Raw genomic sequence first — 15,469 nt, 5'->3', positions numbered from 1 at the left:
CAAAATAAGCCAAAAATATAACAAATGGAAAAAAAAACTGATTGTAAAAGGCAAGCATCAGTCATCTCTTAGGGTGACTCTCATACTGCCCTCTTTTGAAGCCAGGAATCAATGAGCGCACAAATGTGTGTGTGTGTGTGTTTTTGTGTGTGTGTGTATGTATGTATGTATGTGAGAAGTGTGTGTGTGTGTGAGTCTCTGTGTGTGTGCATGCATGTGATTGTGCGTGTGTGTCTCCTGAAGTAATCAATTTAATAACAGAATACTGCATTGTTATTCCTAACAAATATTCCACCTATGGACTCTGAAGGTTGAACAATAACAGGTAGGTAAAATTTTAAATTACAATTTTCATGTAGATATGATCTGAGTGGGTGCAGTTATTGCCCAGTATTTCAGTGAAATAGTGAACACATATTTAATAAATAAAATATAATAGCAAACAGATTAAAAAACATTGCTACTCAACATTATGCTACTAGATTTTTACCATGTTCAGAGGATAGGAAATATCTGGTACTAATAAGCCAAAGCTCAGGAAACAGCTATATTAAGTGCATTTTCATTAATATTTGGACATAATTTCATAAAATTAACAAATGTAAGAAAGGGGTATACTATAGAGTTCATCAGTTATATAATATCAATTATATAACATAAAGGTAAAGGCTTTAAACTATATTCAATAATTGTAAGTTTTCCCTCTTACAATACATGGAAATCTACTTCACTTTTGTTCATCAGCACAAGGAGTTTGTATTTTAAGAAGGAGGAGAAACAGGTAAAATGAATGGGCCAATTTGAAAGCAATTCCTGAAGATGATGGAAAATTTAACAAATTTTAGTGAAAATGAACTATAGACATAATACATGTGATATTAAATGAATCCATTGATTTATGTGATGACTCAAAAAATTGACAATGATTCCTTTGAGCCGTCACTTAGTAGAGATACCAGGCATTTGAGGAGCAAAGGACAATGTCGAATGCTTTTTCCGCATCTAAGGAGATGTGGTTTTTGTCTTTGAGTTTGTTTATATAATGGATTACGTTGATGGATTTCCGTATATTAAACCATCCCTGCATCCCTGGAATAAAACCTACTTGGTCAGGATGGATGATTGCTTTAATGTGTTCTTGAATTCGGTTCGCGAGAATTTTATTGAGGATTTTGGCATCTATATTCATAAGGGAAATTGGTCTGAAGTTCTCTATCTTTGTTGGATATTTCTGTGGTTTAGGTATCAGAGTAATTGTGGCTTCATAGAATGAGTTGGGTAGAGTACCTTCTACTTCTATTTTGTGGAATAGTTTGTGCAGAACTGGAATTAGATCTTGTTTGAAGGTCTGGTAGAACTCTGCACTAAACCCATCTGGTCCTGGGCTTTTTTTGGCTGGGAGACTATTAATGACTGCTTCTATTTCTTTAGGGGATATGGGACTGTTTAGATGGTCAACTTGATCCTGATTCAACTTTAGTACCTGGTATCTGTCCAGAAATTTGTCCATTTCGTCCAGGTTTTCCAGTTTTGTTGAGTATAGCCTTTTGTAGAAGGATCTGATGGTGTTTTGGATTTCTTCAGGATCTGTTGTTATGTCTCCCTTTTCATTTCTGATTTTGTTAATTAGGATGTTGTCCCTGTGCCCTCTATTGAGGCTAGCTAAGGGTTTATCTATCTTGTTGGTTTTCTCAAAGAACCAACTCCTCGTTTGGTTAATTCTTTGAATAGTTCTTCTTGTTGTCACTAAATCTTTCTATATAAAAATCATCATCAATGCATCATATTTTGTTTCCATGAGGCAGTGTGCTATTGTTATTTTTCCTTTGGAGTTTGTTTGCGGAAAGAAGTGAACATTACAAACTGTTTAGTAAACAATAATGATCACATTATATTTAAAATGTCTTCTAACACATACAGAGACTAAATAGATCCATCCTTTCGTATGGAAACAAGGTAAAAATTCTAAATATGGAAATCCTTCATTACAGTTTTAAAGATTCTGATGAAAATAGGCAAAATCCATACTTAATAGAACTCCAAAGCAGCTCTATATAAAGTCCTCAACTACATACTTCAACTTTACCATTCAATTTCTAGGCTACCTGGTATACATACTGAGTCACCAAACCAAATTTCATTGAACCTTAGGGTATAAAGAGAGCACACAAGCCCCTCCCCACTCCTGTTTGTACGGCAACTTTAGGAACAGGAAGCAACAACTTCTTGCTAAAAGATATACTCAACTTATAATCTCCACTATCCATTTCCATCATACCAGCACTGCCTCACCAAGTTATGGCTAAACTGTCAAGAAAGTGTGTTGGTGCTGCATACTTATACAGTGTTAGAGTTCCAGTGGACTCTAATGCCTCCAACTTAGAGAAACTATGAGGTGTATAGCTCAGGAGCCAGAACTGAAGTGGAAACAACAGAGAAAATAGAAAGTCTGCAGCCTTGTGTCTGTTTCTTGACATAACTTGGGTTTTAATGATTCGTGTCAATGGAAGAGTTTGGCTATCAGAAATCTCAGGAGTTCTGTGTTGTGGGACTGGGTCCATGGCTTTGCACTGTGCATCTGATCTCTTACTGCCCAATAAACTTACTGCAAATGTGCTGTGAGGATGCCCATCACCAGGAGAGTGGACACAGACACACAGTTTTGCTTCTAGGAGCAATTCCTAAATTAAACAGAGAGAATTGGGAGTTGGCTTTTTTTTTTCTCTGTTGTGGCGTTTATAAAAAAATAATGTGTATTATTAGTTACACTAAAAAAATGTCCTTGGTAGATTAACACAAACTATTCTAGTTTTGTTTCACAGGTGACATTCATATAGGTTTTCAAAATTGGAACAATCTATTAAATGTGATGTTGAATATTGGAATCATGATAAATGGGCCAGTGAGAAAAAAAAAAATCATGATTCCCTGCCTTAAGTCCCTGAGTTGCAATTATGGTTATTGTTCATAAATATTTTTAGAGATATAAATACCACAGTGAGTTTTATAGAATATGATATCATAATCTAGACCAATAAAACGAATTCCATACCATAACCTATAAGGACCACAGCAATCACCCCCTCAGCTAGTGTCTTGCTTAAGTACTATTATACTATCGCTATTCCCACTTATACACATCTAAGACTGTGGAGATCACACCACAGTGACTGTTAAAACCTGTTGAATTTTCCCACTTGCATTGGAAACTACTTTATATACTCAAAAGTATAGTTTGCATTTTATCTGTAAAAGCAAAGTGATTATTTATTGATAAATGGTATGGAATGTCTTTTTTTTTTCTTTTTGCCTAAGTAGAATCAGACATTTCAAAGATTTTTGTCTGAAGGGCAAAAGGATTACATTGCATTTGAATAGACCATGTGACAACCCATTCTTAGTCTTCATGTATGATATGAAAGAATGATCCCCACTCATAAAATACACAAGGGAAATTATAATTGTACCAGGCAAGAAGAACAGCGAGGAGGGAGGTGGTGAGAGTGTCAAGGGGTATTGGTAGTAGTTTGATGCGTGTAAATATTACATCTTATAAATAATTCTTTTCAAATATATCTGTGAAGTTCCAGGCCCTGTTTAAGAAAAGGATTGTATATGCTTTAGCTGACTATATGTCACTTTTTTCAAGATAGAAGCCACATTAATTCAGACAGAAAAAAAAAATGGCTTCCAAAATATCCCTTTCCTTCTCTCTCTTGTGAAGGAGTATGTCACCTGATGCTGGCAGATGAGAACTGGGGTGATGTTCAAGTTATATTTTACTGTCAGAATCCAACAAACACATTTTCATCTAAATTATTTTGTCAACAGCCTTGTGGTGCCCTTGCTAACCTTATTTGGCACCAGTGCATAATTAGATACACAGGGGTGTGACTCCAATTGAAGGTGTTGGCATTGTAGCACTCTGTGAAAATATTAACTATGAGGTTAACTCCAATTTTCTCTTCTTTAATTAAATGCACATGGTACTAATGAGGTAACCTACTGTTCCTTGATAGCACTAATTAGCTAAGAGGAGAGTACACTCTCACACTGCAATTTAAACCTAAAAATAAGGTTGAAATATGCTAATTGCAGGCAATTTAAAACAGTACAAGTTGAAGAACTAGTCATAATAAGAGAAAGTGACTGCTTTACAGCTAGGCAGCTGTAACTTTGGTTAAAATCAAAACAAGCCACACAATTTTTGGACTGCAATTTAACAAGGTCATAAGCATCCTTGAAAAACGAGATGTTACTTCACATGATGACGATATGCCCAGACCCACACCAAGGAAAACAAAATCCTCAGAGAGATGCTCTTCCTGAAGGGACTGGAAACACATTTTGTGTGAACTCTACAGACATTGTATTTAATACTGAAAATTAAGCTCCAGAAATAGATCATATCATCTTTTCTTCAAGAAGATACAAATTAATGAAAATATTATAATTGGTACCTAGGAAATCAACAAAACCAGGGGAGATGCTGAGAGTTTGTCATCTCATTGGGTTAAGGGAGGAGGCAGGAAGCTTTATCACTTGATGACCACCTGAAGTGATTAGGACATGATGTGTAATAATGAAGATACTTAAAAGCCACAGAAACGAGCATCTATGATCATCATTTCAGTAATACAGGTGCTTACGGGTGTGTATTTAGAAGATTTCTTCTATTGTTTTGGACTCTGGGGTGGAGCTTTCCTAAGGCTTCATGAAGAGAAAATGGTTCATTTTCTTAGCTCAAGTGACACAGAAACACAATTTTATTAAACATAAGCATAATCAAATGAGCCTTCATTAACAATCCTCCTGAAATATTTTACAAATGTAACTTTAACTCCTACATTTATAGAGAACTCTTCTGCAAAGGAAAAGTCTAAAGGAAGCTCCAGAGTCATCAAAAACATTTTATTATGATTCGATTAGCACAAAGGACATTTTAATCAGTTTTTGATTTGCTAAAGTCCATAGCAGGTCTTATATTTTTGACAAGCATCTCTGATAAACAAACTCATTCATGCCAAGATATCCCAGAAAACACCTAGAGAAAGAAAGCTCAATAAACTCTTATGACTCTATCCTTAGGGACACAAGAGAGAAGAAATTGTGCTATGGGTTAAAGGTGACATTTCCTTTTGTCACTTTGCATGCACATTTATAAAATATGACAATTAAGCAATCAAAAGTACTGAGCCAGCCATACAAATATAGACTTAGAAAGCAAATTCTGAGATAGACGACTGAGTCTTAAACTGAAGAAAAACTTGAGAGAGAAAAAGCAAACCCATTTGAAAAGCAAAAGCTTTTAAACAACTATCAGTGACTAATTCCTAGAGTTAGGACTGTGTGAAGAGAGAGTTTGCAGAGCACTTAGCCAGTCATCATAGCTTGCCAACAGGTTTAAGAAAAGAAACTGTGCTTTGAAAAAAGTCCACTCACTCTATTCTCACAACTGCCCTAACAATTTATACTGCAGAGGGAGACAGAATGTTGGCAAGAGATTCTAATAAGCTTCTGACCAGGCAGGCTTTACCAGACCCATGAAGTTGCAGGTTAGTAACGAATGAAATCAGACAGCCACTTAGAAAGCAGTCTCCTGGAGGCAGCCTGACACAATCCAGCAAATACAGCGAAACCCAATGCTAGTGGATGTTTTAAGTGTTTGCATCTGTTTCAAATAAGCACCAACATTGAGAAGGCCAGGACAATGAACTGGAAAGGGCTTTCAACATGAACTTCAGAAGAAATCTAGTCTTCAGCTAAATACGGATCATTGTTCAAAATAAGGATATTGGCTCTGGAGACAGTCTGCCGGAGTTCAGATAGTGACTCAACACTTAGCCATGCTGTGACCTTGACTAAAGCACTTAACTTTTCTTGGTCTTTTTCTTCAGAAGGTGATAAAGAAGGACTGTTGCAGACTTGTTAAACTGGCAGAATGGAAAAGTATATGGAATAACGGTAGCAACCATAAACTTACTATTGATTAGCGATGTTTTTCACATGTATATCCATATTTATAGATCTTTGCTGTAGAATGACACTTAAGGTTTTTTTTTTTCAGATAAAAATTACTGGTTTTCCTATATGTGAAACATCATTATACATCATAAAGGATACAAATATACTGAAGACATTCTATCTCCCATCAAAGGACTATGCCAAGTTTCTATCAGTAGACTTCATAATGCAAGTCAACATCTCTTCCAATGAATATATATATATTTTCTTTGTTGAAATCTGCTGTAGTAAAGCAAAAAAGCAAACAAGGGTACATATTATGTGTCTCCTGTTGCAAGAGGAAATTACTTGTAAGGAAGAGAATGTGTTTTGAAAAGTTCACAAAGTTGTACTTTTCTAAAAAAAGAAAAAGTAAGTATGATTATTTTGATCTTTCCCAACAAATGAAAATATTTTAAATTGTAATTCCCCGAAGATGTTTGAAAGATGAACATATATTTTTTTAAGGTGTGCGAAACTCCATGCCTCATTATATTTGAGGTAAAACGATTCCTGGAAGGTATACCGTTGTCTGTTTCGAGGTTAGTAAAGATAACAAGGAACACTGTAAAAAGTAAAATCATACTTTAAAACAATGTAAAAAAAAAGGTTCTATGAGTGGATTTCATTCTGTCTATTCCACCAATCTGTTTGATTACCTGTTTTTGCTATGCATCTTGCCTCATAGAACCTAGGCAGGAACGGTGGGGCGGGAGATTTATATGAGGGTGGTACCTGTGAACTTTGGAAAAATCACACTATTTAATCCTTCCCTTAATAGCTCTAGAAAAATAGATGAAACATTGCTGAGATCAGACAGAGGAAATAAAAAATTATGGATGTGTAGAAAGAATCAATTTTGCGTATTTTATACTGCAAGCATGTCAGATGAGTTGGTGTATGTCTCAGGTTAGCCAGGAGCAAGCAGAAACTATGAAACCCAAAGAGCAAATCAGTCCAGGCACACACCTAAAGAATTTTCAGACTGCATTGTGAAGGAGTAGTTAGTTTTGCCTTATTTCTTTCTATATTGCAGACTACAACACCCTTATCATACTGAAAAGAATGTCACACAACTATTAGAGAGGCATATTTTTTTCAGAATAATAAAGTAAAACCCCTAAGCAGGATTAATTAAATAATAATCAGTTGGCATTACCTAAGAGTCAGGATTTTATTTGTTTGTTTGACGATTTAAAGACCACACTGTATACTATGGATCCTACTGTGCAGAATGTTAGCAGGGAAAAGTATTTCTGCAAAGGCTTCTTTTCAGATGTTGAGACCTGAGGTAGGGTCCAGAGATGTGCACTTAGCAAGCATCTTGGTCATATCAATCTAGTGAACCTGGGAATTAATGTACTCTTTAGGCTACTTTTTTGACAAATATGTTTTTATTATTTTATGTAATATACAGTCAACACTCTGTAGTAATTACTGTTTTGAAATATGTATCAGTCATGAAGTTATTAGTATGAAAGACACATGTTCCAACTTCCAGAACATAGAGGAAAAGCAATTCTGCATTAAAAGCTAGGAAATGGCAAACGTAAGAACCAGTTGTATGAACTCTCAACTTTTTATATATTCAACTAGTCTGGTAATTGTGTAAGGCATAGGACAGCCTTCTCAGAAAAAAAATGTATGCAAAAATAAAATGACAATGGTAAGAATAAGTTTTAATTATATTGCGACTCAGTTTTCAAAATGCTTTAAAGTATTTATCAGTTGTGAAATATTTTCAGTGTGCTTCCTTAGTAATGGATGAAGTAAAAAGATGTAGTAATAGGTTTAAGAGCCAGTAACATGATGGTAGCTTATTATACACTCCCATGTGGTGGTTTGAGGCTTATGTATTTGACACTTAGTTGCCAGTTGGTGTCAATGTTTGAGAAGGTTCAGATGGAGGAACCTTGCTGGAAGGCATGTATCATATAAGGTGAGCTTTGAGATTATGTAGTCCACTCTACACTGTCTTCATCCTGCTTGTGGCTGGAAAGGTAAGCTCTTTGTTTTCTGCTCCAGTCTCTATGTGTGCCTCTTGCTAGCATGTTTCCCTGTCTTAATAAATCCATATTCCTGTGGAACCATATGTCCAAATAAACTCTTTCTTTTAAACGTTTCTGTTCAGTAGTCACAGCGACAAAATCATGACCAAAATGGAAGCAGTTAATAGACGTGGGATGCTGCTGGTAATAACCTACCATGTTGTGGTTTTGAACAATGTGAAAGACTGGATCTTGTGTCTATTAAAGAGTTTGAATGCAGTGGAAAGAGTTTAAAGGGGACCAAACTTCAGCCAACTAGCTTTGCAACTTGTGAGAGAGAGACCATGGTGTTTTCTGCTCCTAGGAAGCAGCTATGTTGCTACTGGGTTTATGGAGGTATGGTTCTTCCTAAGCTGGTATCTAAACTTGGCAGCATCATTCATGTGATGCTAGATTTAGAGGCATGAAAAATTTCATGGCTTTAGAGGCATAAAAATATTTGAGAATGAACAGGTCATGCATTTTTTCCTACATGGTCTGAGATAGCTGCTGAGTCAGAGTGTGTCTGGGAGTCCCTGTGTTAGGGCCCTGAGAAAGCAAGAGGTTGTGAGAAGCCACTATTGAAGATGAGAAGGTAAATCCTGAGTTTCCATAGAGAACCAATACTAATGAAGATGCCAGAGTGTGGGATATCTGTGAGAAGAGAGCTGCAGAAGGTGAAAGAAACCAGTCCAAGACAGATGGATGTTGTAGGCAGCAAAGCTGGAAGTAGAGAACTATCTAAGCCCTTTCATTTGGACATGGAGCTACAGAATCTGGCGTTCATCTTTCTGGATTTCAGTATGACTCAGAACCTGTACTGCCTCGCTATGGCTTCACTCTTTCCTGTTTGAGAGACCATGTGTATTCTGTGCCATGGTACCATTGAATATTGAAAGGATGCAATTTAGTGTTTGATTTTTTAGGGTTGCTCAGATAACAGACTGCCTTGACTCTCATAGGTTCAGGTACTAAAACACTTGGTTCCAAGTTGGTTGCACTTTTGGGCAGGTTCAGTTGGTGCAACATTGCTAAAGGAAGGGTGTCTCTGGGGTAAGGCTCTGAGATTATACAGCTTCACCTTGCTTTCCAATTCACGGTGTCTGCTTCAGGATTGCAGCTGAGAATTTTAGTTCTTACTTTCCCCCCTCCCCCCCTTCTCATCCCTGTATCTGCTGCTTGCTGCTGTGCTTCTCTGTGGTGATGGAATCCAATTCCTATGGAACTGAGAGTCCAAGGAAACTCTACTCTTGTTGTTAAGTTGTCTTAAAGTTGTCTTTGTCATGGTGTTTTATTACAGCAGTATAAAAAAACTAATACAATTTATAAAAGGAGAAATTAATTATGGAATCTTTATTAATATGATAATTTAGAATACATTTCTTTCTATAACTAGGTTTATGCAGCTCATGGATTCTATCCAAAGATTACAGGTTAAGATAACGTACCTGGAACTAAGTTTTTTTCATGAAGTAAAAGGAACAGTTAACAATATTAAATGTAATATTTTAAGAATTACAATTATTTATTGTGTGCATCTGTTTGCATGTACATATCTATGAAGTATGTATGTGTGTTGTGGAGGTGGTATATGTCTCATAGCAAAATTGTGTTTATATCAGAGGAAAACTGGAGGGAACTAGTTCTCTTTCCAACATGTGGGCCCTGGAGAGTAACTTCAGTTCATTAGATTCAGGCAGCAGGCACCTTCAGCTGCTGAGTACCCTTGACAGCAGAAGGTAATTTTTATGCTATCTCTCAAAGGACTAGACATTTTTCATGGAAATAAATAAATAAATAAGGAGAATCGAAAGAATTTAAGAATGTCTAAGAAATTCAATTATTTTTGAATGGTGGGAGCATTGTAAGCTAGAAAGTTTGAGAATATGACAAATTCTGAATATTAAAGCCAAAGACTTCACATCCTATCATGCCCTAAAGAGTAATCACAGGATTTGTTAGAGGAGTTGTGTGGACATCATGGAGGAGTGAGTTTAGTCAGTAGGAACTGGCTGTCTGTCTAAGCTGCATGAGAGTCACTAAACAACCACTTATGGCCAACAGCTAGGGTTGCAGCATTGAAATGGAGAAGGATGCACACTTTAAGATAAAGCTAACTAGAGATTATGAAGGTCACTTGGGTGAGTGAACGGATATGATAAGGGACAGCAAGAGCAGACCCTGACAAGTCTGACAATGGCATAGAAGAACAACGTTTAAGGATGGAGGAGAGGCAACTGAAGGGCATCTGGGAAGTTGTTTCTAGGGGCCTTTATGACACTTCAGGAGCAAGGCCAGGAAGAGATGTACAAGAACCAACATGTTATATGCTGGCAATGTCATAGGGAGGGAACGAGTTCTGGCAGCCATATCCTGAACAGGTAATTCTAATTTTGAGTCATTGCTCAAGGTTTGCCTGAAGCTCTATCTAAACTAATACTGAAATTCACATCCACAAACTTGTGTTATAATTGTGTTGGAGTGGAGACCAGGTGATGCATTCCAACCTTCAGAAAGTCAAATTAGGAGCATTAATATAAATTCACAGCTAGCCTGGGCTACATCACAAGTTCTAAGTTAGCCTGAGTAATAGAGTGGGAACTTTTTTCTGAATAAAACAAAGTTACATAAAATAAAGTAAAATCAGTAAAATAAAAAAAAACTTTACAGCAACAGTAACATGTAGCCAGAATTTATCATTTCCTAAAGGACTCTTAATTCTGCTACAGAGACACTTGCTCAACTATGTGCATTGCTGTGCTATTCACAATAGCCAGAAACCAGAAATAAGCTGGATGTCCCTCACAAGAAGAATAGATAAAGAAAATGCAGTAAATTACCAATGGAATTTTACTTAGCTAACCAATATCTGTTTTGACTTAAGGTCAACTACAAATATCAGAGACTAGATAACCCTGCAATAAAGCCTGCGATAAAACCAATACTGTTCTAAAGAAAAGAAACAACCACAACATAGCAATAAAATGTCTCCTAATGATTTTCTAGTCTACTTATAGCCTTGCTCAGCCATCATCAGGGAAGCCTCTTCCTGCAGTAGATGTGAACAAATACAGAGACCCACAGCCAGATGTTATGCAGAGTGGGAGATATTAAAATCACAACCCATAAATGGGAAGTTTCCATGAAATACCTCCATTTAGGGCTTAGGGAAGCCTGTGGAAGAGGCAGAAAGTATGTAAAAGCAGGAAGGGATGGATGGAGGACACCAAGGAAATAAGGCCACCTAACTCAACATGATCAAAGCACAGAGTCTGAGGCAGCACACACATGGCATGGATGTGTATCGGGTTCTTTGGATATAAATTATGCCTTCTAGTTTAGTGTTTTTATGGAATCCTTGATTCTAAAAATGAGTGGGTATCTGTTTCTTGTTCTTTCTCTTGTTTGGTTGTGTGTTTGTGTGTGTGAGTGTGTGTCCAATTCCAATGTCTTAGTTTTTGTTTTTTCTCATTATATTTTATTACATTAGAAGCCTGTTTGCTTTCTAAGGAGAGACAGAAGAGGGGGGTGGGTTTAGATGGTTCAGATAGGAGGGGAGGTGGGGAAGAAGTAAGAGAAGTAGAGATGGAGGGGAACCATAATCAGGATATATTAGATGAGAAAAGAAATCCATCTTCAATTAAACAAAAAAATCAAAATAAAATAAAATTAAAATATCAATGGGCTCCATAAGAATATCTGAAGAAGAACCTTTGAAAATATCAACAACAGTGATGAGGATAGAAACTGGATATATATGTCCATATATATCCATATACATATATGACTTCATTAATTACTTGGTTTTCAAAAATGGAGACAAACCACAAATTTGGAAATTTGAAATAAAATAGCATATACCAAGCTGGTCAATTAAACCCATACTAAAAGTGGGTAGCTGGTAGAGAGCTGTTATATTTAAGAGGTCATAGGAGACATGCCTTTATGAGTTGCTCTGTGGAGAAGAAATCAGAGAAGTAGGTAAATTCCTGTCTTGAGTTCTCTATATTCTTTTTTAGCCAATGAAGAATATACAGTGAAAATTGGCAACAGGAGAAGGTAAAATACAGGGTTCATACATCAGTGTGGAAAATGCTCAATAGTGATAGAGCTTAAGATGACATCAGATGGGGCTGCTCCTCCACCAGAGCCAGATCAGTGGACCCAACACCCTCTCACACCCCACAACCTGCCTGTCTCTCAAGAGGTCTTCAGTAACCAGGAACACAGACAAGAGCCTAGCATGGCTGTCTTCTGAGAGAAGCCCTATCAGCAGCTGATTGAGATAGATGCAGATACTTTCACCCAACCAAAGAAGTCAGGGACCCCTATTAAGGAATTAGGAGAAGGACTGAAGAAGCTGAAGAGGACAACTACCCTATAAGAAGACCAGCAGTCTCAACTAACCCAGACCCCTGGAGGGTCCCTGAGACTGAGACCCCAACCAGGTAGCACACAAAGGCTGGTCCAAAGGGCCTGGCCTCTATACAGCAGAGGGCTGCTTGATCTGGCCTCAGTGGGGGAAGATGCACCTAACCCTTGAGAAACTTGAGGCATCAAGGAAAGGGAATACTGGGGGAGGGGGAAGGCAGGGCACCCTTTCAGAGGCAAGTGGGGAGGGGGTGGAGTAAGGAACTGTGGGGGAACTGGGAGGGGGCAACGGTTAGAATATAAATAAATGAAGTTAATTTTAAAAACAAAAGACATTAGTACATTTTTAGGAGATAAAATAATGTCAAAATTGATTTTGTGTAAAACTCTTCATCTTAAAAAATAAAATAATATTTGACAGAAAAAGATGACATCAGATTGTCATGTTGCTAAATGCTATAGCTTCTTGTAGCAGCTTTCAGTAACTTTCTTGGGAGTGAGATCAAGGTAAGCAAAAACTTGGACAATAAAAGAATAAATGTCGCATCAAGGTGTAAAAGGAGAACCGAGAACAAGATATATGTCACAATGTCATCCTCAGTTACTGGATTAAGTAGGTCAGCCAGAGATCTTGATGGGTAGAGATAGAGGTGAAGGGTGAATAACAAGAAATAGACAAGAACATACAGTCAGAATGGAGGTCCTTGGAGTCTACCAACTCAGCATGAAACCAGAATCTAGGCCTGGGGCTGGTAAGATGGTTCAGTGGGAATAGTGTTTGATCTGCGTTGAGATCTCCAGATCTCATGTCAATATGCAGGCATGACTGTGAGCATATATTAGCCCAGAGCAGAGGGCAGAGAGGCAGGGAAACCCCCAGATCTGGTTTAGCAGCTAACCCAGGTTCAAGAATGGGCTGCTGCTTCCATGGGGTTCTTGCTTTAAAAGCTGTGAGGGGAGAACAGTTAAGAGAGACAACGCAACGTCCACTTCTAGCCTCCATGGGTGTGAAAACGACTACAGACAGAAGCACAGACACATGCACACACTATACACGCATCCAAATATTACCGCCGTCTGGGGAACTGAGCCAAGCTCACAGAGAGTACTTTGGATAAACTGATTCCTAAAAATTCATTATTTTATGACGGTGCATGTGGGTACATCACTTTAATCTTCCTCTTGGGAGGTAGAGCAAGTGGATGTCTGTATGTTTGAGAGCATCTTGGTTTCTGTAATGAGATTATGCCAGCCAAGGCCACCGGGAATTTCTTTTAATTATTATATACCAGTTCCCCCCTCCCCCCCCCCCACACACAGATCAGTCTGTACAGTTAAACAACAGCAGCATCAACAAAAGAGAATTCTTTCTTTTACTTAGTAAGCACAAGGCAAAGAGTCTCAGGCATTGGTCACCAGTTCAGCACAATCACCTAAATAGGCAAAATTAAATACTACCTCCTCCCACAGTCAAAAATAATAATCCAGAATTGTTCCCGTCTAAAACAACTGCAGGGACAAAAAATGGAGAAGAGACTGAGGGAAAGGCAGTCCAGTGACCAGCCCAACTTGAGATTCATCTCAAGAGGAGGGTCCAAGACCTGACACTATTACTGATGCTATGGTCTGCCTACAGATTGAAGCCTGGCATGCCTTCCTCAGAAGAATCATGACTTCTCAAAGAGGCCCAACAAGTAGCTGACTGAGACAGAAGCAGATAGTTACATGCAACCACTGAACTGAAGCCCCGTGGTTGAATTAGGAAAGGCTGGAAGAAGCTGAGGAGGGCAACCCCATAGGAAGAGCATCAGTCTCAACTAACCGGTTCTCTGAGATCTCTCAGACACTGAGCTATCAACCAGGCAGGGTACACTAGCTGATTCAAGGCCCCTGACACATATACAGCATAGGACTGACTGATCTGGCCTCTGGGAGGAGATGTGCCTAACCCTTGAGGGACTTGAGACCCCAGGGAGTGGTGAGGCCCAGGGAGGGTGGAGGGGCATCCTCTTAAAAACATATGGGAGGAAGAATGAGATGAGGAACTGTGGGAGGGCATACTAGAGGGGGACAATGGCTGGACTGCCAAAAAAAAATAGTAAAAGTACTAAAAGAAAATAAGAAGGCTCACTTATTTTTAATGGATTGGGATAGCACAGAAGCTAAGGTATAATTGTGTCAAGTCCGGAAACCTACTGCAGTTGTCACCCTTTGTCATTTCCTAGCTGTGCCCTAGAATTTTCAGTTCCCCATATGTGGAGACAGGGAAATTATCTGAGACTACAATTGTTATCCAAAGGTTGCAGTTTAGTAGAAAATCAACTCCATTTCACAAGATAGAAAATCTATTAACTTTCCCACTCAGCACTAATTTTCCTTTTCGCTAAAGGTAAAGTGTTTTTATTTGGGAACTACTTGGATTCTGTATTCTTTAATATAGAAATTGGTGTGACTGGACCAAGGCTGAATAGATAATAATAGGCTGGCCAATCAGCACCCTTTCCCAGGAGTGTGGTTCTTGATGATGTCATAGCAGAGTGAAGGAATTCCTTCAGGGAACCCTGACCCCTGCTTATCAAATCTTTCTCTGTTAATTTTTCCCCAAATCAAGATTTCGTTTAGGTCTTCCTTGTATTTTGTGGGCCAGTTGGCTTATTTCCATCACATAATGCCTATTTTTTAAAGATTTATGAGAAGTTCTGTGATACCAAAGAATAATCCAAGAGAACTACTTTATTACACTTCAGGGCCTGTACACTTGCATGAACTTAGTATATTTAAAATACATTTTGAAGGATATTTCAGGTTTTTTTTTTTTAATAGACCATCCCAATTAATTCTGGACAGCAGGATTTTGCCCCACTCACCATTGTTTGCAAACTTAGGGAAAGTGTTTATACTGCTGTTATATTTTCAGTTTTATAAATACTTCTTTTCCCTATCACTTAAATGACAGGTTAAATAAACAGAATTTAAAGTGAACAAAACAAAACTAGGTTTGGAACACGGCAAAATACAAAAGGCTAAATGCAGAATTTCAACCCTCAGCCAGGTATCAACATTGAATA

The 15,469-nt window shown here is 37.9% G+C and overlaps 1 protein-coding gene across 4 annotated transcripts in view; it reads right to left on the bottom strand.

Annotated features, from left to right (window-relative positions):
• The window catches only part of Foxp2 (forkhead box P2), a 540,629-nt gene that overhangs the window by 114,684 nt on the left and 410,476 nt on the right, over positions 1-15,469 (bottom strand). Inside the window, exon 6 of one of the 4 annotated variants that reach the window (XM_017321341.1) lies at positions 2,607-2,681. The exons of the other annotated variants lie outside the window; for them this stretch is intronic. Within the exon in view, the coding sequence (XP_017176830.1) occupies positions 2,607-2,681 (75 nt within the window). The remainder of the gene's footprint in view (positions 1-2,606; positions 2,682-15,469) is intronic. 4 annotated transcript variants of the gene reach the window in all.

Source organism: Mus musculus, chromosome 6 (genome assembly GCF_000001635.26).
Source record: "Mus musculus strain C57BL/6J chromosome 6, GRCm38.p6 C57BL/6J".
Classification (NCBI taxonomy): domain Eukaryota; kingdom Metazoa; phylum Chordata; class Mammalia; order Rodentia; family Muridae; genus Mus; species Mus musculus.
This window is presented reverse-complemented; position numbering and strand designations above follow the sequence as displayed.